The sequence below is a fragment of the Lissotriton helveticus genome, chromosome 4_1 (assembly GCF_964261635.1).
Source record: "Lissotriton helveticus chromosome 4_1, aLisHel1.1, whole genome shotgun sequence".
Taxonomy (NCBI): Eukaryota; Metazoa; Chordata; class Amphibia; order Caudata; family Salamandridae; genus Lissotriton; species Lissotriton helveticus.
This window is the reverse complement of record NC_136063.1, coordinates 139,722,019-139,745,093: the sequence shown is the minus strand read 5'-3', so window position 1 is coordinate 139,745,093 and position 23,075 is coordinate 139,722,019. Positions and strand designations below refer to the sequence as shown.

At 48.2% G+C, this 23,075-nt stretch overlaps 1 protein-coding gene across 6 annotated transcripts in view; it reads right to left on the bottom strand.

Moving 5' to 3' along the window:
* The window catches only part of LOC144828423 (alanine aminotransferase 2), a 690,396-nt gene that overhangs the window by 344,907 nt on the left and 322,414 nt on the right, over positions 1-23,075 (bottom strand). Inside the window, exon 1 of one of the 6 annotated variants that reach the window (XM_078686551.1) lies at positions 7,529-7,761. The exons of the other annotated variants lie outside the window; for them this stretch is intronic. Coding sequence (XP_078542677.1) covers positions 7,529-7,743 — 215 coding nt within the window. The 5' untranslated portion in view covers positions 7,744-7,761. Of the gene's footprint in view, positions 1-7,528; positions 7,762-23,075 lie in introns of those variants that run through there. 6 annotated transcript variants of the gene reach the window in all.

Below are 23,075 nucleotides of genomic sequence, written 5' to 3'. Positions count from 1 at the left end.
CGTCGTGTGCTCGTTTGGACACTCTTTTCCCTCCCTTGCCTCTAACCCAGAGTGTTGGTATAGGGGATTTGTGGAGGTTTTTAATGTGTCCATTTATCGTTGCAGGTTGGAGTTAAGCGGAGTTACTGGGCGATCCGGAAGAAGAGAGGTGCAAACGATGTACTTCAGCGGGCACATAGGGGTGCCAGAGCCTAACCTGTAACCTCATGGGAGGTGCAGGAATTCGTGTCGGCGCCCCAGTAGTCCTTCGGGCGGTTGTGGGCCTGTGCAACCGGGGGTTTGCCTAGTCACGCCAAGGGGCGTGTCAGTATTTATATTCTAATTGCACAGCAGTTGGGTGGTTCGCCACTGTGCTGTTTGGCTCAACAGGCGGGCAGGTGGCGAGAATGCAGCCGGCCCGGGATCGCCCGTAATGTTTACCCACCTTCATTACATATGTTGTATGTAATAAACCTGCAGCAAATTTTTCCCAAACTAATACGATGTCTGTGTATTATTTTGCATGTTTGGGGAATGTGGGGGCGGGGGATTTCCTGTGGCCCTGATGTGACTAATGTCACGACGTGTCTTCATAGTATAGAAACACAATTTGTTTAGTTTGTCCACTCGGGGTGCAATTGACGATGCAGAGTCCATGGGAAGACCAAGGTTTTATACTTCTTTTTTCTATTTTTGGGGGTTGTCCTAGTTTGTCCAGCCAGAGTATTAATGGATATGTTTTCTATTCTCTACAAGTGAGTATTTTCTTTTTGAAGCATCTAGGTTAAGATGGTTCCATTTCATCCATGGGTCAGTGGTCCTGAGGCAGTTCTCGAGTTTAGAGCTTCCAATGGCATTGGGATTTTCCAGTTTGAGCATTATTTGTGTGTTATCCACGTAGTTGTTGCGGGTACGTTCAAAACTGCTGAGTATGTCTGGTAATGGGTTCATGCATACCTTTGAGAGGAGAGACGATAGATCCTTGGGACACTCAGTCTTTATTTTGTTGGGGGGGGGACAAGGAGTTTGTGTATCATCATAATATCCCCGGTAAAGAGTTTTAGATATGCAGAAGTACTGCTAATATGCCGGCTTGTCAACTACCTTGTCTACGTCATCCTATATGAGGATTGAGCCAGATTCAGTGGCTCGTCCTGGGCAGAGTCATTCTTGGTGGTCTGAGGGAAAGTGGTTGTGTTCCAAGAACCGACAGATGTGTAGGAATGTCACTCTTTCAATTAATCCTTTCTGGTAATTATGAGGTAATTTTGTTATTCGCCTTTTAGATAGACATGACTACCTCGGTCAGACCCTGCTAACGCGGTTTCCCTGGTTTTAGTTCTATGTTGCATTGCATAGCCTTGTTTTAGTGGGAACTGCACATGAATTTGGTTGCGATCTTGGCATTGCTTTGCTTTTTACTGCACTGTGGGCGTTATATATTTAACCGACTTTTTGAGTGCTTTAAGTGTTTAGCAGCTTGCATTTTAGCACTTTATAATTCTGCTCAGGTTTCTTTTCCAGAGCCTTTTTAGGGGTCTAAACAGGCAGCTGGGCAGCCATCTTGGGAGGTGTGGGGGGTTAGCAGGAACACTTTGATCCCATTGTGGTCCAGTCATTTGACCGCCATCGAGGATGAACGCTGGCAAGCAGCTGACAAATACATTGGGCACATCAACGACAAGGCTGTCTCCACCGGTCCATGTCTGGACCTGACCCAGAGCCAGTGACCATTCTATAATTTGTTTAAAAAATGAAAAAAATAAGTGCCAGGGATCTTGTCAGCAGGCCACTGCAGCTTGCACCACACATTGCCCCTGACATCACTGCCAGTGATGGTAACACCACAGCTACTAAACATCTCACTCCTACAAGTGTGACAATTTGGACTATTTCATGTTCCAAAGCTATAAGAATGGCTTGGGCGCAGGTGATAGCCATTATAATGTACATTGAATAAATACCTAACTACTGTTGTGATAATCTCTAAATTATCTAGGGAGCACCACCTTGTGGCAGGCTGTCACAAGCGCCAATGTTGACAATTAAGTGCTGGTGCCGAGTACCAGAAACCACTGGCTCAAATTAAGCTCTGCCAGGGATTCTGCCAGTTTTCCACTGCAAGTTAGTAGGGATTTCATTCTATCTTCCCGCTATGCTTCCCCTTACCTTGTGCCTTATGTTGACCATAACGAAGCTGTTTCTAAATACTTTTTTTCTTTTTTAACTATATCAGGCTCTGACGTATTCAAAGATATGATGCACCCGTAGATCTTCTATGTACTCTATCTTGTACCTGAAGAAAAGGCTAAATTGTGCCCTCATAAAAAGGTGTGTCCCTAGTTAAGAGTCATTCTTAAATTAATAACTTAATAAAGGACCACAATCTTGATTTTCTGTTCATTAGTAGTCTAATCTGTTGTCATTTACTGACTGGCTCGGGTCCTTTGGGGTTTCCGATAGCGCTGGGACGCCTCGTCGCTGTGGCAGCTACGCGCTTTACAAATCCAGAAAATAAATAAATAAATAAGTAAATTAGAAGGATCTGGTTAAAGGCTAACTGTGCCCTCGAGATCTCACTAGTAGTCCCCAAGGAGCACCATAAAAAGCATGTAGACAAGCATTGGGAAATGTGGCAAGGGTATCACCTGTACATTTACAGAAACTTAAGCGATATCCATTTTTATTATACTTCCGATCATAGGGGCGGAATTATTAGCCCTTATGGTCTCTACCGCTCCTTTTTCTTTTACATTCTTCGTGATATGGAGACCGCCCGACCCGGCATCAGAAATCATTCCTTCCTTCTTCGAGTCAGTTGCCTCTTGCATATTGAAGATTAATAGATGATTTTGCAAGGTGACTTTAATTTTCTTATGGATGATAATGTTAACAAAGAAGACCAACATAGGGAAGCATTAAATATGGAGACCCTTCCCACTGGCCCCACTCAGCAGCCCAGCCATGCTTGGGACCCAACAATAAGCTCTGTCCCTTTGCTACTTTTAATAGGGCCTCAATGCTCTGTCCCTAGATTGTGATAAGACTGATATCATAGTGTTTGTCAGCTCCAGCACGGACCTCCGACTGGTGGCCGGAGACGCTAGGGTCTTTGCCTCTCCCTCTCCTCATGCTCACAATCCACGATTAATGGTTGATAGTAAGCAGGCTTTCAGAAAGCAAGTCAAGTCTATCTGCACTACTGGATTCAGTCTTTTGTTTATGATCAGCAAGATTCTCCCTTTCATACCACCCACCTCTAGGAAGCACTTGTTGCTAGGACTCATTGTACACAAACTGGTCTCTTGGGATGTCCTTCCTAAACATCCTATTCCCAGATTGCAGCTGCAGTAAAACGCAGCCACAAGCCTGATTTTGGAATTAAAGACACTTGCATCCATCTCCCACCACCTACGAAAGCTTCACATGCTGCCAGGGAATAAGAGATGCTATTTCAAGGCTCTGTGTCTGTGCCAGGGATTAATAACACCAGCCAGGAAACTTACACAGCATCTCTTTTTTCCTGGCACAAACCCTCGAGGCATCTTAGGTCTAAATATATATCCTTGGTTAGAGCTTCTAGATTCATACGTTCTAATAGGGAGGCTAAGCGTTAGTAGCCTTAAGGGTCCAAGGCCTGGAATTCCTTGCCAGTGTATCACCATTCCAATCAAGACTTCTCATCTTTAGGAGACAGCCTCAGACTTAGTGGTTTATATATAATGTCTAGCTCTGGATAACTCTCATTGGTCCCTCCCACCTTGAGGATTCTGGGTAGGGGTGGAGCGTTATCTGTATGATTGGGGGCGGGGGTTACCTTCAAATGTCCCATCAATCACACTGGCATATCATGGTAACATACATTATTTGAGAAGCAGCGAATGAGGGGACCTAATGGGCAGCAGTGCAGATTGTTAGGGTTTTTAAAAGACAATGGCCTAGATGTATCAAGCCTTCGCAGAATTTCGGCCTTTGCGAGTCGCAAACGGTCTTTTTGCATGTTTTGGCATGCAACAAAATTTCGCAAATTAAGGAATCACAAAATGGAATCTTGATACATCTAGGCCAATATGTTGTAAAATAACCAACAGTTTTAAGAAGAGAGAGAAAGAGAGAAGAGAGAGGAGAATTTGTTTTTGTCTCCTCACCATATCCAACCGAAAGCACCCGCGCCCAAATATTTACTAGAGAATACATTGGGGGGCAGGGGGGAGTTAACACCCCCAAACACCCTCTCGAAGCTAAGCCCCTGTTCAGGGGATCGACTCGGTTTTGCAACCTTACTAGTATGGGGACACTTCTGTGCTAACAAAGGACTTCAATAAATCAATCAATTAATCAGTTTACCAAGGAAAAGTCTAAGTAAGTAAATGTTTATTGTTCAGTTAGTTAAAACCTTAACAATATTTTGCATAAAAGAAACAAAATCTCTACAGAAAGTAAAACTCTGTGGGCTTTAAATTTTTTTCAAATTGTTGTTGACGTTATTAACAATACATTCCTAAATTAATCATTTTGCTGGTTCAATAAAATTCATAGCCTACACGGAAAACTATTAATAGAAAAAAATGATACTTCTACGTTCTATAATTCATAAATACTGATTCAATTCCTGTGCCTTTTGTTTCCATTAAAAGATTTTTAAAAACTCACAAGATCTATAAAATGAGTTTTCCACGTTCTATTATTCATAATACTTATTCGATTCCTGTACATTTTATTTCTGTTAACTGATTTTAAACTTGCAGGATCTATATAATGAAGCTCTGAAGTATCATGGCGTTCTCATTCTACATTCACAATGAGATATCAGTTTTCAGGACCTGTTCGTAAGAGTCCAAAAATGTTATCAATGTACAGTTCATTGGAGGGTCTGTAGGATCCAGCCCTGTTGTTATAGCCGCTCTACGGGTCCTTATACCTCTAAGATTCAAGGCTTTCCTTAGCATTGACACTCGTGCTATGTGTAATTTGGAACATATACAAACTATGTGAATAAAATCCTCTTTGTTGCGTCCGCAGAGTCAACATGTTTTGGGACCGTTATATTCCAAGGAAGAGTCCATTAGAAACTGGTCCATATTCATTAGGGTCTTCTGTGTCCAGGTTGTTCTTCGTGATTAAGGGTCAGAAGTATGGTTTTTTAAAGTCCCACAGATGGAGAATGGTTGGTTATGTTCATTGTTGGGAGGGCTGCTCATGGTCACAGGAGAATTTTCTTGAATATTTGCAAGGGGGATGGATCCGACGGGCAGCCAGCGGAGCCACTGGCTTTCACCAGATCCTGGAATCCAGTGCTGTCCTTTCCCTGAAGGATGATGGGGATGAATGCATTGTTTCTAGGGTGCTTGACTTCAGTGGCATCTCTGGGCGACACTTGTTTCTCATTTCTGTTAGAGAAGAGTCTACAGTGTCAGCTTTGGTGAAGTAGTGAGTCACCTGTGTAGGGGGTGAAGAGGGGCTAGCAAGCAGGAAGGGGGACAAGGAGCTCACAGAGAAAAGAGGGAGGAGGGATGAGATGGGTTGGCAGGTGCGGGAAGCAAGGAGCCACACATACAACCGCCTTCCTCCCCCACTGCGACAGATCCCCGACCTCCTGACCTTTAGGCGGAATCTGAAGACGAGGCTTTTCCAGCTCTAGGCTTTTCCGGTTCTGTGGTTAGGGTGAATTTCTGTCGGCTGTTATGGTAGTCTTTATTTTTAGCGTCTGGACACTCTTGGGAGTAGCCGCACGCGTTATAAATTTCAGATAACATAACATCTGCATAGTTGTCTAGCCCGACTTTCGACGCCATTCAATAGTCACAGCTCACATATGGTCAAAAAACACTGCATAAACCATTGCGCATGCTCCCCCATTAACCCTCTCTCCGCGAGCCTCAACAGTCCCCAATGTGCCTCTGAGTTTCTGAACATTTGGGGTGCAGAACCGAGCACGGAAATCTCGATGTAACTTCCAGAGCTGAACACAGAGCCCCAATAGTGGCCTCTACAACAGAAAGCAGTGCCCCAACTGTGGCCTCCTAGTAGGGTGCATTACTCCAGTTGTGCCCTACAATGCTGGAAGCAGTGCTCCAGATGTGGCCTTTAGAGCTGGATGCAGTTCACTAGTAGAGGCCTCCTAGCATGGTGCATTGCTCCAGATGTGGCCTTCAGTGCCAGATGCAGTGCCCCAGCTGTGGCCTCCTAGCAGGGTGCATAACTCCAGATGTGGCCTTCAGACCTGGACACTGTGCTGCAGATGTGGCCTTTAGAGCTGAACATAGTGCTCTAGCGGTGGCCTCCTAGCAGGGTGCATTACTCCAGATGTGGCCTTCAGAGCTGGAAGCAGTGCTCCAGATGTGGCCATCAAAGCCAGAAGCAGTGCTCCAGATGTGGCCATCTAGCAAGGTGCATTAACCCAGATGTGCCTTCAGTTCTGGATGCAGTGCCCCAGCTGTGACCTCCTAGCAGGGTGCATTACTCCAGATGTGGCCTTCAGGGCCAGAAGCAGTGCTCCAGATGTGGTATTCAGGGCCAGAAGCAGTGCTCCAGATGTGGCTATCTAGCCGGGTGCAATACTCCAGGTGTGGCCTTCAGTGCTGGACGCAGTGCCCCAGCTGTGACCTCCAAGCAGGGTGCATTACTCCAGATGTGCCCCCTGAACTGGAAATGCCTCATCCCACACAAACTCACATTTGTAAAGACAATATGGACAGAAAAAACAGCTCACAAACATATTCACATTAAAAGGGGCGACCGTGCATCACCCCAGCCTTCGAGGCTTCATCCCTCCTGAGCTTTTATTTTGTGAACGAATGAACCCGCGAGTCTTTACTCTGCTGGGGACGAGCTCCTTGAAGGAGACCCGGTCTGTGTGGCACATTTTATGCACATCTACACCTCAAACAGTTATGTCCAGGCCTGGTTATGTCCATGTCGCTATTTGGGTTTTTCTGCCGCGCTCAATACGAAGGTTCACCAGGTCCATTGTTTGTCGGACAACGATCGCACGAAGAGGTAAGTTATGAATGCCCCAGAGTACCACCGCCCGTCTCAGAGCCCGCCTAAATGTGTCCTGTTCTGTGCGCGCACTGCTCATCCTTTACACTTGAAAAATGAATCAGGGACATGGATTTCCGACTTTATGATTTACTTGAGACTACAAGGACCAGAATGCAACGGAAAACCTGGCTGGTTGAATTCATACACGAGAGTGTGCACACGCGAGCGCTGCCTCTTGGCACCAGAGGAACGCTGGGGCGCCGGGGGGGGGGGGGGGATCTCCTTCTTAACGGGTTGTTATGCTTATAAAACGTACCAGCTCATGATCTGGAAACCCAATATTAAGTTTGCTTTCTGACCATGTCTTGTGATTTTAGTCTTTAAGGTTACATTCTCTGAGCTTCTTATTAAGTAGTTTGGAATCTGCTTCTGATATAAGACCATCTCTCTCCTCGGCCGCGAGCATAATATGCGTTTTAGCACAATTTTGTGCTGCCTAAAACGCGTTTTTCTTGATAATCCCCCACCCCCTCCTTTTCTGGCCCGTCCCATCGCCGTTACTCACCGTGGCCGATGGTTCGTGGTAATCCAGCCAGCGCCTGGAAGCGATGTGTTCCGCTGGGCGTAGCTCCCTGCTCTGGCCTGTTCTTCGCCCTCTGACCCCAGCGGTCCAATCAGAGTGTCGTGCCGCCTCCAGACACGGGGAGCAGCTGGCAGGGGGTGTGCCTGGAGTGGGCAGCCAGGGGTTTGGACCCGCACTCTCATCTGAGACAGCGACATCGCTGCACGTGTGTTGAGTCATATCTGTCATGTGCTCTTATATCTAACGTGACACTCAGGAGCGCTTTAAATGGGGGGGATTCACATAAAATGGAAACAAGAAAACTACGAGTCCCAGAATGCACAGGTGAGATCTAACGTGGCCACTTGTCCACCAAGACTAGCTGGTTTACTACTGTGTTATCCTCTGTATTTTCGGAACGTGTCTTTGGTTTCCCATTATAAACATAGGACTACTCAACCCAGGATGCAAAGGAAGAAACACGCTATGGTAAAGTACTCACACAGCACACTGACAATCTTGAGATCTTGGCAGCAAACCTCTGACTTCACAGCACAAGGGATCTATTCTTACTTTAGGCTGTGCTTTTAGTGGCAATGCATTCTGGGAAATGCAGTGTGTCTTCACTTTGATGGGGGCCATGCGGACCAGCAATCCAGCTTCTGGACATGTAACCAGGTTTGAGTTTTTTATTGTGCGCTGAGGTTGTCGGTCCTGCAGTTGAACCCAGTCTTAAGGAGACTGGGTCACTACAGTTCCCACAATGCATCTAGACTGGATTCTGTCCTTTCTTGTAAGTGTTTTAACCCATGCTTTCTAGTCCTGGCTACTCAGCCTGCATGAATGTGATGTCACAGAATGTTGGGTGTGTGTGCATGCTTTGAATGAGTGATCAGTTAGATTGAGTGGGGCTGAGGAGCAGCCAGGAGTAGAAAGCATAGGACATAACAGTAAGCCTGGGCTAAGGGAATCTTAAATGAATGCACCGAAGCAGCAAAGGTGTCAGTGTCACAGAGGCAGTGTCACATGCCCCTGCATCTGTGGGAGCACCATGTCTACTGTGATTTTACTTCTTTCACGTTTTAGGTTTGGTTGTATGTTTATGTCCGACTTCCTGCCAGATATTTTGGAAATGTAGGAAGATATGACTTGAGTGGGCCAAGTGGCACTGCCGGCTCTGTGACTGGCTAAACACAGGTCACGTGTCTAGTTCTAGCTGTTGCGACACGCTGACCTGACATTCATTGGTGGTTGCTGTAGCACTTTTCTCCCTAAGTGGGACAGCTATGCCTAGTCGTGGGTCCCAGGCTCACTGCGCCACTGGATTCAAAATAGCCTTGCTGATGAGGGGTGTTACCCCAAAACCGGTCCCAGGATGCTTGTTTCCAGTCCAGCGCCTGAACTCTCATTTCGAGCTGGAGTGTTCATATGAGGAGCAAGGTCAAGACCAGGGCTCGAGTCGGGGTGCCACGCGGGTGGACGATGTCCCCCCCACTTATTTTACCGGGTGGGCGCCGTCCCCCCGGCCCAAAAGATAGACCTGGTACCCGAGTCTGCACCTGCGTGTGCGCTCAGCACTCACCAAACCTCACCTCCTATTGTCGAGAGAGGGGGAACAGAGCTCTTTAAGTTGTTTCACGTTAATGGATCAGTTCAGTATAACAGACTGGCGCTCGTGGCCGTATATTAGAAAAGGACAGTATGGATTCACGCATTTCAGATGGAGACCGGCAAATTTACAGTGGGCAATAAATACGCACCGAACATGCGCAGCTTTAATTTCCCCACTCCTTTGAGTGTCAATACGGTGACGAATTCCAACGTAAACATTCTGCTTTGCCCTTTGAACCTGCTCCCATCGCATTGTAACCTTTGTTTATTAGAGGATACTACATTTTGTGAAGTCACTTCCTGACGTGATGTCACTTCCGGTGACACCACCTAACTTGGAGCGTCCCCCCACTTCTTTTTTAGGACTCGTGCCCTGGTCAAGACTTTTTTGCATATGGCTGGGTACAAACTGGGGTGGCCTAGTGAGCAAAAGAACAATGGATTTACCCCAAATCTCTTGACTGGGGGTGAATGTTTGATTCTTTCAGCATTCAGTCCTTCATTTGTTGCCACTGCACTGCTAAAAAGAAGGCATATCTTTACAGAAGACACTTTGGATGTATTGCCAGGCCTGGGCATTCATGTTTTTAAAAGTGCACCATGGGAGTTCCAGTCTTTCTGGTTCACTGAGAACCAGCTCCTGCTCAACACCTCAAAAACCCCAAGATAGACCTCTGGTTGAATCACCTCACTGCTTTCAACTGCTCTCCTCTCATCGTATACTCAGCCAAATCTCTAGGAGTCACCATGGACAAGCACCTGAATATGAAAAATCATATCAGCAATAAATGCAAGGGTGCAAACCACTTGATGAGGACTCTCAGAAATATCAAACCTTTCCTTCCACTTAAGCGCTTGTCCTACCGAGGCTAGATTACGGCAGCGCTACCCTCTGTGGCCTTCCCAAATACACCCTGGCTCCACGACGAGCATCACTGAATGCTGCAGCTAGACTGGTTACAAGCACCAAACGCAATGAGCACATATCGCCAGTCTTAAAATCTTTAAATTGGCTCCCCTATGAAGCACGAATACAGTTAAAGATTGCCATTATGACGCACACAGCTATCCACTTCAATACTCCTAGATACCTGGCACAAAAACTAACTATCTTGTGGTGTAAGAGCCTCAAGAAGCGCCACTACTTTCTTCTTGAAACCACTTATCCTCAGCAAAAAGAGCACTTGTCACAGAGCCTTCTCTGGCGCTGCCTGAAAGATATGGAACTCGCTACCACCGGATGTACGCAGAATCTCTTCAACAGCGGTCTTCAAACTGGAAGTCAAAAGATTCCTCAAGAATAAATTCCTTCCGTGAGTGGGCTAGGCTCTCCTGCCTGATGACATTGTGCCTACTTTCATGGTACCTTCATTTACGACCATGCTTCTTTACGACATACTATGAACCTTTACTATTGTTTAATATAACCACCTTTGTGTTTTGTGCGTGTAAACTGTGATCATTCTAGTTTTTATCCCTACCTTATGTTGTTTTTGCATTCTTGTCATTCCTTTCCTTCCTAATGTAAAGCGCTCTGATATTGTCTGGGATCTGGTTCGCGCTATATAAAACTTTATAAATAAATATTATATTTTTTGGGCCTGCTTTCACTAACACACTTAATGACCACGATTTGTAAAAGGAAAGCTCTGTACCGGATGCATCGTGTTTGTTGTACAGGAACGATCTGTCAGTCCTACATGAGACATTCTGAGAGTCGCAGCCATTGAATTGCAATGCCACATATCTACATATGTAGCTTGGCAGGCTCCGGTTAGGTATGACTACCAGCGCAGCACAGCGCCTCTCTGCTCCCGAGGGGTTTCTAGGCACATTGAGCCTCTGTGTTCCCCAATATGGAGTTACTGCTGAGAATCCAGCAGCGCTCCTCTGAAGTTCACCAGGGCTTCCTCGGCTTCACAGGGGTGGAGAGGGCCCGCCTCACACCGTGACCGACAGCAGGGGCCGATCTAGCCCTGTGGAGTCGTGCACATGCGGTGCCGGTGAAGTGCCGGGTCTTGTCGGCCCAGGTCTGTGTGCATTGGTCATTGGCCACTTCTCGGGTTTCACAAGACCTGAGGAACAGGCTGTGTGTGACCTGCACTGGAAGAGGACCGCTCATATCCCAACAGATCGGGGTAGTACAGGGCTCTTCAGCTCTCTGTGTGACCCTGGACACACGGAGAGAGACCGGCAGCAAGCAGAACGGGGGGATCTGTGCAGCCTTAAGTACTCTGTCCTAGATTAGCTTTCAAACCATGGGCCTTATTTATGAAGGACTTGCGCTGCCGGTGCGTCACTTTTAACATGGGAAAAAGTGACGCACCGGTGGCGCAAGGCCTTCATAAATAAGGCCCCATGTGCGTGTTCATTTGACGCAGGGCACAAGTCCTAAAAAAAGAAGTGGGGGGACGCTGACGTCACCACCGGAAGTGACGTCACGAAAGGTGGCTTGCACTGTCAGACTCATTGCCTCCCCTCGCTCACCCCTTAGATGCGATTGCATCAGGGAAGCCAGCGCGTGAGCAGCGTTCTGAATGAGCTCCGATACCGCCCCAGAGAGGCCAAAGAGTGAATGTGTGGCTCCATTTGCTCCAGTTATCGAGCTCCCAGTAAAACAAGTGGGGGGGACACCGTCCACATGCGTGCTACCCCGACTCGAGCCCTGATGACGTCACCAGTGTTGTGCGCGAGTGTGTGAGTGCCTGCACTGTGTGTGTCTGTGTGCTTCTGTGGCAGTTCTCATCGATATCAAACGCTGCCAGCACCCCCACGCACCCCCAAGCCCTGCTCTCTAATCCCTGCCCAGGCTGCGCAGACATCAACCTTTCACAAAAGGCAGTTTCTAATAGGACACATTATCATGTGCACTTTTAAATAATGTAAATAGATGTAGTCACTTTTACCGAAATATGTCGGACAATCATTCCGCATTATCAATGCATTTCTTCTATTGCAAAATAAATGGCAGGTAACAACACGTATGATATGAGACACTTGTGGCCTAATCCTCACTGGCAGGATACACTTTTTTTTAGCGCTTACATTCATGCTTCAGTGTTTAAGCACTGTAAATAACCCATGCTGCTAGTACAGTTTTGATTGTACTCAATTTCCTAACCTCCGATCTGTAAAAAAAATGTTTGCATCTGAACTCCAAACTCCGTGACCCTCTTGGGTGAGGGCTGCCCTTATTTTCCCGTTTGTGTAGGTGAGGATTTGTGCCTTTTGACTTGTGTGTGTTTGTGCCTGTGAGTTTGTGGTCTGTGTGTGTGAAAGTGTGAGGTTGTGCGTGCACAGATTCCTGCTGGTGTGCTATTGATGCACACGCGATTGCTTGCACCCATCTCTCTGAGTGGGCGTCCGTCTCTCTGCCTGTCGATGTGTGTCTGCCTGTGTGTTGTTTGACTGTTAGTGCCTCTCACACACACTATCGCGCTCCCTCTTAAGCAGCACACATACAGACTGTATGTGTGCTGCTTAAGAGGGAGCGCGATAGTGTGTGTGAGAGGCACTCGAGCCTCTCTCCAAGACGGCGCTTGACGTGCACAGCCCGAGTCATGTCTCCCTTGTCCTGCCACCCGGTGCCCACACCGGCCTCAGTGCATTCCATCTCTGCCACTTCCAGGACATGGGCACAGCTGTCACCAGACTCACTAGAGGGAAAGTCTTGCTGTAATGGAAGCGTGGGTGTCCTCACTGAGGGTTCACGTCACTGAAAAGGGAGCGGAGCCAGTTGGAGGAACCCAAACTTGCTATTTTGTTAATGCATATATATGTGCACAGAAGCACACTTTCTTTTTTGAATCATGGTGGTTTTACCTGTAGATATAATGCAATATAGTGTACCCTAGGACAAAATTAAATAGAAAGTGTGTTGCAGCAAAATGTGAAGTTTTTGGCCACAGATTAAAAAATAAACATAATTCCGTAGCTCTCCAAAAATAACCAGAAGGGGACACCCGGATTTGAACTAGGGACCTGTTAACCTGCAATCCAATGCATTTTCACTAAGCTATTGGCCCTGCTTATGTAGGTTTCTCCCTCTAGTGGTCATGACTGTTCATGCAGCAGTGTTCTGTGCAAGGTCGATAAAGGATATATTCTCTTATGGCAAGCACTGACAGTAGCCTGACGTCAGTGTGTTGTCGACGCAAAGTCAAACTGCAACAAATGAACTAACTAGGAAGGAGAGTTCGTGGCGCCAATGGTTCTACCTGGATAGCGGAAGTTGTGTGATTTTTGGAGCTGCGTTTGGTTTAAATTTCGCAAATATGTGTTCCTTTGCATAAATGCTGTTCTCACTGTTTTTCATTCATAAATTCCTATCCTTCATTGTGAGTTACTGGGTAATTAAGTTTGCAAGTTTTTTTAAATAAAATAACCTTTTACTTGTACCTAAATAGATATATTCGTTTTGCAGCGGTATTTTATGTATAAGTTGGAAGATTCGGCTGCACGCCTACATTTTAGCAACACAGCGCCCACTTCACTGCCGCTGTGCTTCATGAAACATGAGGCATGGTAAGTTGGTGGCTGTGCTGATAAAAGGCATGTGTCCGCACACGCATCCACAGAAGTGCCTATTGCACTGGAACCAGTTAAAATTCAGCGTCTGATCGGTATCCTGGCAAATATCTGTCTTGTAAACAAAAAAAAGAATATGTTCCTGTTAAACCCCTGTTTTGAAGTCGGAGGGAGCGGCTTGCACCTTTCTTTTAGCAACATGGCACTGACTTCACGCCTGATACGCTTCATGAAACTTGAAGCGTAATGGGCCGGTGGCCGTGAAGCAGGTGCTGTGCTGATAAAAGGCACACTGCTGCATATGCACCCCATGAAGACGGGGTGGGAGGCAGCGTGTGCAAGTGCAAACGGTGAGGGCTTGTGGGGAAAGAGGGCAGATAAACAGAGAAGTGTTGGTTGGGGTTTGAAAGAAGCAACACAGGCAATGCATAAAAAATACAGATCACTGCGCGTGTTACCCAGACCGCAGGTGTTCACGCGCTCATTAAATTTTTCATAACCAGCAATGATGCCAAAAGGCCGCCTTATAGTGCCTCTCCCATATTTCTGTACAGAGACTGGAAAGCTCTGGATAAATTAAGATCAGCCGGCACCGTATTTACTGTGGAAAACAGCTTTTCCCCCACTAACTCGGTGGAGGACAACTACAAAGCCTTCTGGATAGAGTAGCTATCCTCTACTTCTGACTCCTTCGCCCCCGAGAAAAAATGCAAACCTAAGAGCAGAGCACCAGCCCCCTGGTTTGACGACGCCTTGAAAGTCCTCAAACTAGCATGCAAACAAGCGGAGAGGAAATGGAGGCAAGGATACTCCGACAGCAATAAGTCACTTTGGAAAAACAAACTACGGGCATATAAAACTGCTATTGATCATAGCAAGGCTAACTACTTTTGCTCCACCATAGCTAACGCTACCAATGGCTCGAAGAGTATCTTTCAGATTCTCAATAATCTTACCCAACCTGACAGTGCCAAAAATACTACCCCACCCACACAAGCACTTTGCGACAATCTCGCATTATTTTTTAAAAATAAAATTGAGACCATCATCCACAACCTGAACACGTCCCTACCACTGGACAGTTCCAACCACGCAGGCCCTGGGACCGGCATCACCGTCCTTGACCAGATTCACACCGGGCACCTCCCCATAGAAAGGTTGCGGGAATTTCCCCCCATTTCAGAAACCGACTTTGACAGTTTGGCGCTTGGGTTCACTTCGGGCTCCCCTCTCGACCCTCTGCCTCCAAAAATCTGGAAAAGTTTTGGAACAGAACTCTTCGGCACCCTGCGCAGGATTTGCAACCAATCTTTGGGTTGCGGATTTGTTCCAACTCCTTGGAAACATGCTCTTGTCACCCCGCTGCTGAAAAAACCCTCCTTAAACCCAGAGTGCCTGTCGAACTATCGGCCTATTTCCCTCTTGCCATTCCCGGCAAAGATCACCGAACGATGGGTGAGTTCCTGTCTCTCTCAACGCCTGGAGCAGAATCACATCCTGGACGATGTCCAATTCGGTTTCCGTCCAGCGCATGGCACCGAAACGGCTGTCCTGACAGCCATGGAAGATCTTCGTATGCGTGCAGACAGGGGCCAGGCAGTAGCCTTGATCTTACTGGACCTGTCTGCCGCATTCGATACGGTTAACCATGGGATTCTGTTGAAGAGACTCTGGGAGGCGGGAGTGGATGGTACGGCTCTGCTATGGTTCCACTCATATCTACGGGACAGGAAGCAGGCTGTGTCCCTCCCCCCTTTCCAATCCGCCTCTACCTCGGTGCCTCACGGGGTGCCCCAGGGGTCGGCTATCAGCCCCATTCTTTTTAACGTGTACCTTAAGCCCCTGATCGCGTTAATAAAGTCCCATAGGGTAAAAGCCATCAACTATGCGGACGACACCCAGCTCATTCTCTCTTGGGAGGGAGATGAATCCATCTCTCTAACATCATTTCACGACTGCCTAAGAGAGACGGCTGGCTGGCTGCATATTAACTCCCTGCAATTCAACTCCTCCAAAACTGAGGTTTTGTTTTGCGCTGGAAGCCGAATTCCACGCCTATTCCCTACCGAATTTTGGCCCCCGGAAGCACCAGAAAAACCACAGCCAGTCACCATTGTTCGCAACTTGGGTGTCACGATGAATAACAAGCTGAGTATGGAATCCCAGGTTGCAAAAACAGTGGGGATCTGCTCAGCCCTACTGCGCTCTTTGCGCAAGATCATGCCACTCCTCCCCGCACAAGCTCGAGCGTTAATAGTCCGGTGTACCATTCTTAGTCGCCTGGACTATTGTAACGCACTATTACTTGAGTCCCCAGTCGTGCTGCTGGACCGACTCCAAAGAGTTCAGTCAGCTGCCGCCAAACTAGCTCTGGGCTGGACCAGGAGGTCCTCTGCCACAGCGGCCTTGGTCGAGTTGCACTGGCTCCCTCTCAGACAACGAGTGGCCTTCAAAGCCCTCTGCCTCGTCTTTAAGGCTTTGCATGGAATTGGACCCAGACCTTTGCAAGCCATGTTCTCTTGGTACACTCCCACCAGAACGCTCCGCTCTGCCTATGCCTGCCTTGTCACAGTTCCTAGATTCAACAAGGTCAGGACTGGGGGTAGATCCTTCAGAGTCGCAGCTGCAAAACTGTGGAACAATCTGCCCCTTGACATCCGCCAAACACCTCAATTACTTCCCTTCCGAAAACGTCTCAAAACCTGGCTTTTTCCCTAATCCTATCTATCTGCCAATTAATCTCAGTACCCGCATTTAAGAGTATTCTCCAGCGCCAGGATACCTGCAAGGTGACAGCCGCGCTATACAAGTGTTTTAAATAAATAAAATAAATAAATTGCAGAGAGGCCGAGGTCACATGATGTTGGACCCTTGGCCGTGGCTGAAACACGCACAAAGGCTTTGAAAACACAATTACATATGAAACGCAGACAAAACGACTTAGAAGATGGTTGCATTTGTACAAACCTGTTCAAATGTACCCAAAAAGTCCCAGAACAGTATGTAATAAAGATAAAGACAACAGTTCTTCGCTTTTCAAGCACTCGCACTCTTACTTGTGGCGTCATCCACCAAATGGGAGCGGGAGCGATCCGCTTGCGTGCCGCTGCTTGCTCCCGCAAGGTGGATGCCGCCACAAGCACGAGTGCGAGTGCTTGAAAAGGGAAGACTGATTGATAAAGGCCCTCTCCTAGAGCAGCACATGCGTGCTGCCTAGGCGAGACCTAAAAAGGCCAGTCCTCATGGGAGGTTATTAATGTAGGAAAGACAATACTAAGGAGGGACTGCTAAGCCTATTCATGAATCAAAAGAAACCATTTTGAAAGGGCAGGTACAGGAGCTAATTGGAAATATGGGCACAAAATGGGTGGAGCTTCAAGTCCATACCTGAATACAGCATGCCTCGCAAAGCAGCGCATGCGTTGCCCAGGCTCGACCTAACAAGAATGGGCACGTTGTGCCCCTACGTTCCCTCCCTGTTTGGCCACTGCTTATGGGAGAGTTTCAGCCAGCCCTTGTAATCCATTGGTTTCTAATTTTTCATTCACGGTTTTATTCCTCCAACTACAGCATAGGCCAGTGCATCAGCCCGCCCACTTCAGCCAAAGGCTAACTTCACTGTGAGTGACAGCATTCTGTTCTTTTATAAGGAACTCATCGACACAAAGTAGCCCCCCATCAGTGCCAGGGAATACAATGACAATTAGTACTGTTTGAGACCCCCGAAAAAATATTTGTACTTTTTTTGAATGATGAGGTCCCACCAGTTTCTTTAAAATTAAAGTTTTGCATAAATCATGCCAAAACAAAACAAGCATTGACAAAGCCAAACGCCTTTTCAGCAAATGCCAGACCTATTTGCTATGCCAATGCTTGTTTATATTTATGCCAGGATGGCATTTGGTTTGCAAGTGTTCTATTACTCATGACGTGCATGCCCTCTCCTGCATTGTATCCAAACACACCTTACTCCCTCATCAGTTTGTAAAGAAATTAGTGCGGTGCCCAAAACTCTTTCATCTGGAAACAAGAGCCATCGGTGATCCAATCAGAGTGCAGAGAGTGTGAAGAATAATTAAATTCACAGCCCTCACTGACTAGTGTGTCAGCTCCCCTCTGAAGTGTTTCTGTTATTATTAAGAGGATAGGTCATAGTCTGCGTGCAGTTGACTCACTAAACTGTGAAGGTGATGAATGCAACCATTGGTTGCATGCTGTCCTCTGAAAAAACCTACTGGTGGTGCATACCAGAACCCACCGGCACAACTTAACCACTGCCCTTACTCAGGTAGTAGGAATCCTTCCAAAATATGAACTACAATTAATGGCTGTATAATTCATGTCCTTATTGTAGCTGCGTGCGGACGCGAGCACCACCCCTCAGGATCTGAAGTTATCCCATGTCAGCTGTGAGTAGCTCATCCTGAGTTTTTTCTTTGCTTTGCATTCTGGTTCTTCCAGTCCTGCACTATTAGTAGTGAGAAAAGTGAAACTACAGCCGTAGAAGCATTTACTGGATAACCTGTTCAGACTTGACAAGTAGTCCTGAATCTGTAACCGGTACACAGCACGGAAGGTCAGATGTCTCATGTCATCGCCCCGGTCTGTGAGATAATCCGACAATTAGGCCCGGACTGGCAACTCGGTAACTCTGGCACCACCCGGTCTGTGAAAGAATCCTGTAACGAGGCCCAGACTTTCAACTCCCTGATCTACAGGCAAATTCCATAACCAGGCCTGGACTGGCCATTATGACATTCTGGCATCTCCTGGTCTGGTGAGAGAATCCCGTAAATTAGCCTAGACTGTATCTCTCCGATCTACAAGCGAATTCCATAACCAGGCCTGGACTGTCTCTCCGGCATCACCCCAGTCTGTGAGAGAATCCAGTAACCAGGCCTGGACTGGCCATTCTGACCCTCTGGTATCACCCCAGTTTGTGAGACAATCCAGTAACCAGGCCTGGACTGGCCCTTCTGACACTCTGAGACCACCCCAATGTGCGAGAGAATAATATAACCAGGCCCAGACTGTCACTCACCCGTCTGCAAAAGAATTCCGTAACCAGGCCAGAGCTGGCAAAACCCAGATCGACAAGAGAATCCAGTAACCAGGCCCGGACTGGCATCATCCCGATGTGCAAGTGAATTACGTAACCAGGCCTGGGCTGGCCATTCTATCACTCTGGCATCACCCAAGTCTGTGAGAGAATCCTGTAACCAGGCCCGGACTGGCCATTCTGACACTCTGGTATCACCCAGGTCTGTGAGAGATTCCCGTAGCCAGGCCCAGACTGTCATCAGCCTGATCTACAAGAGAAGCCTGTAACCAGGACCTGACTAGCCATTCTGTCTTTCCGGCATCACCCCGGTCTGTGAGAGAATCCAGTAGCCAGGCACAGACCGACGTCACCCAGAGCTACAAGAGAATCCAGTAGCCAGGCACAGACCGACGTCACCCAGAACTACAAGAGAATCCAGCAACCAGGCCCGGACCGGCGTCACCCAGAACTACAAGAGAATCCAGTAACCAGGCCCGGACCGGCGTCACCCAGAACTACAAGAGAATCCAGCAACCAGGCCCGGACCGGCGACACCTAGAGCTACAAGAGAATCCAGCAACCAGGCCCGGACCGGCGACACCCAGACCTACAAGAGAATCCAGCAACCAGGCCCGGACCGGCGACACCCAGAACTAAAAGAGAGTCCAGTAACCAGGCCCGGACCGGCGACACCCAGAACTACAACAGAATCCAGTAGCCAAGCCTGGACTGGCGCCACCCAGAGCTACAAGATAATCCAGCAACCAGGCCAGGACTGACGTCAACCAGAGCTACAAGAGAATCCAGTAACCAGGCCCGGACCGGCGTCACCCAGAGCCACAATAGAATCCAGTAGCCAGGCCCGGACCAGCGTCACCCAGAGCTACAAGAGAATCCAACAGCCAGGCCCGGACCAGCGTCACCCAGAACTACAAGAGAATCCAGTAGCCAAGCCTGGACTGGCGTCACCCAGAGCTACAAGATAATCCAGCAACCAGGCCAGGACTGACGTCAACCAGAGCTACAAGAGAATCCAGTAACCAGGCCCGGACCGGCGTCACCCAGAGCCACAATAGAATCCAGTAGCCAGGCCCGGACCAGCGTCACCCAGAGCTACAAGAGAATCCAACAGCCAGGCCCGGACCAGCGTCACCCAGACCTACAACAGAATCCAGTAGCCAAGCCTGGACTGGCGTCACCCAGAGCTACAAGATAATCCAGCAACCAGGCCAGGACTGACGTCAACCAGAGCTACAAGAGAATCCAGTAACCAGGCCCGGACCGCCGTCACCCAGAGCCACAATAGAATCCAGTAGCCAGACCCGGACCAGCGTCACCCAGAGCTACAAGAGAATCCAACAGCCAGGCCCGGACCAGCGTCACCCAGACCTACAACAGAATCCAGTAGCCAAGCCTGGACTGGCGTCACCCAGAGCTACAAGATAATCCAGCAACCAGGCCTGGACCAGCGTCACCCAGACCTACAAGAGAATCCAGTAGCCAGGCCTGGACCGGCCACACCTGTAGCTACATGAGAATCCAGCAACCAGGCCTGGACCGGCGTCACCCAGACCTACAAGAGAATCCAATAGCCAGGCCCGGACCGGCGTCACCCCAAGCTACAGGAGAATCCAGCAACCAGGCCCGGACCAGCGTCACCCAGACCTACAAGAGAATCCAGTAAGCAGGCCCGGACCGGCCACACCCAGAACTACAAGAGAATTCAGCAACCCGGCCCGGACCAGCATCACCCAGACCTACAAGAGAATCCAGAAACCAGGTCCGGACAGGCCATTAGGACTCTCTGACATTTCCCTGTGGGCTGCAGGCAAGGCGGCTGCTTTCTGAGCAGGCTGGGATGCAATCACCAAACTGTGCCCCAGTGGCCCTCTCGAGTGTCAGTCCCCTGCAGTGTGGGGCTGCTTTGCACATTCTGGCCAGAACTGTTTGTGGGTTCTGACCTAGCCTGGTCAGGAACAGAATGAGAACACACTCCAGCCAGAAAAGAGTGAAGCAAAACCATACGAAAGGTAGCTGTGTGCTATAAAATACAGAGAAAAATCAGATAACTGAAGACAACTTAACAAGACATATATTTCAAGCCTGTCTCTAAGGTGTGTGCAGTGTTGTGTTTGTTGCCCTTCCTCACCACCGTCCCGCACATCCGAAGAACAACCACCGGCAGTAGATCCTGCTCCCACCTCGCCGCCAAGACATGGAACACCCTCCCATTGAGCCTACGACAGACCCAAGACCTGCTGACTTTCAGTAGGATACTGAAGACCTGGCTGTTCGATCTGTAGCGCCCCCCCGCCCCTCCCCAGCGCCTTGAGAGCCTCACGGGTATGTAGTGAGCTTTACAAATGTGCGCTTTACAAATGATTGCTTGATTGATACAGAGCTTGTCAGAGCCAAGAGTTGAGTTCAGAGATGCCAGTGAGAGTTAAAAGACTCGCTCAGTAATCCCCTTCCTGAACTGCTCTGTCTGTGTCATGCAGGTTATAAGAGCAGCAGTAGCAGTTTTCCTCTTTTACAACAAACACATCTCCTCTCATGATGGGGCCATCATTGCACCATCAGGAGAACTGCACATTTTATTACGTAAAGCACCATTGTCTATTGCTGATTGTAACTGTAGGTGTTTTTCCCTATCGTTAATTTACTACTAACCTCTACATATGAACAAGATGGCTTCAGCAGATCTAATCAGATGTAATATATATTAAAATTACTTGAGCATTTGCATACGTTGCATGTATAGAATACAAATTATCATAACCTATCCTGAAAGGAGCGCCTCGGTTCACAATGTTAACAAATCTATTATTCAAGTAATGGTCTTGTGCAAAAAAAGGTTCATAGGCAGTCTCTGATGAATTTCAAACTGTGGTTTATTTAAAAAACCTTGCAAATTGTTATCCACACCATATAGTAACAAATCAATAGGCCAACGTGTTTCGTCCACACTTGGACATCATCAGTGTAGGAGAGTAGGGTCTGCTATCCTATGGTCACCCCAAATTGTTTCTTTTTTGCTTCACTGGTTTATGACTTAATGTGGCTGTGGACCTGCTAATCAGACCCACAGCCTGCTGTTCTCTCTCTAAATTGTAACCCATGTACTTTAGGTGCATAACGAAATTGGAACTGGTTCACCTTATTGGCCCCTGTAACAGTGTACCCAGGTACCCAGGGCATAGGTGCTTCCAAGGCCTACCAGGGGCTGCAGCATGTATTGTGCCACCCCTGGCCTGGCCTCCATATTTGACACAACTGGCTGATCACTCAGCTGGGGTAAGTCGGTGTAACCACCCCTTACTTAGGTGTAGTATGCCTATACCTAACCTAAAATGGACACATATGTTCCTATCAGTCACTCCTATGGAAGGCCTCATCAATCCTGGAGGCAGAGTGCTTGGAAATATGTGAGATGGTGCTCTGGCATGAGCTGAGCCTGTCTGCAGCTTTAGGAACCACGTCCTTTAGCTGTTTCATGATATTGCCATACCATATACTCTTAAGTGCATTATGAACCTCGCGGTTAAATGCTATCTTAGGTTTGGCTTTATCAAAACATGTCGAGTAAGGTGTCATACGAATTGGAATACTACCCCCTCGCCAGTTCTGGCAACGGGGGTAGCATTCCACCCTTCTAGAGGGACACGACATGTACCTAGCCTGAACCCCGGTTAAAGTTAAACAGAGCCTTAGCATCACAAAATGGATGCTGCCACCACAAACACAAGTCTGACCTCCTGCTGCTGGGAGTCCTTCCAGCGAGGGCAGCTTGGACAAAGGGTTTCCTGCCTGGGGAGGTGCTAGCACCACTCCAGACAGGATTTTGTGTATTGGGTAGGACAGGGCTGAAAAGAAACAGACATGCCTGGGGCACACAAGGTGTCCCTGTGCATAGGCCAGTTCAAACCGGTGCTGGGGCTTTCCAGCCCCAGTCCTGGTGCGAAACTGGACAAAGGAAAGGGGGTGTAACCACCCCCCTTCCTGGTTCCACCCAGAGGAGGGACCTAGTAGGTGATCCGGCCCCCCAGATTCGAATAAGAGTGGGAGCTGTGTCCTGAGACTTCAGATCATCCTGAATCAACTTGAAATACAGAAGAAGACTGGACTTCGACATTCTGCTGCTCAGAAGACGGAAGAGAATCTCCCTTGTGGCCAAGGAGTGACCACCCTGTGAACACAGGCACCAACCAGCAACTCGACGTCTGCTTTGCCGCCGCCTCCCGCCGGAGTCCGAGCCCAGAGCCTGACAAGACCCAGACTCCCAGACTTCTCACAGCCCGATCCACAGTCCCTGCAAAGAAGGGACCCATGGAGGCACCGAGAGACGTGGGACCGGACATCTTGGAAGACCCC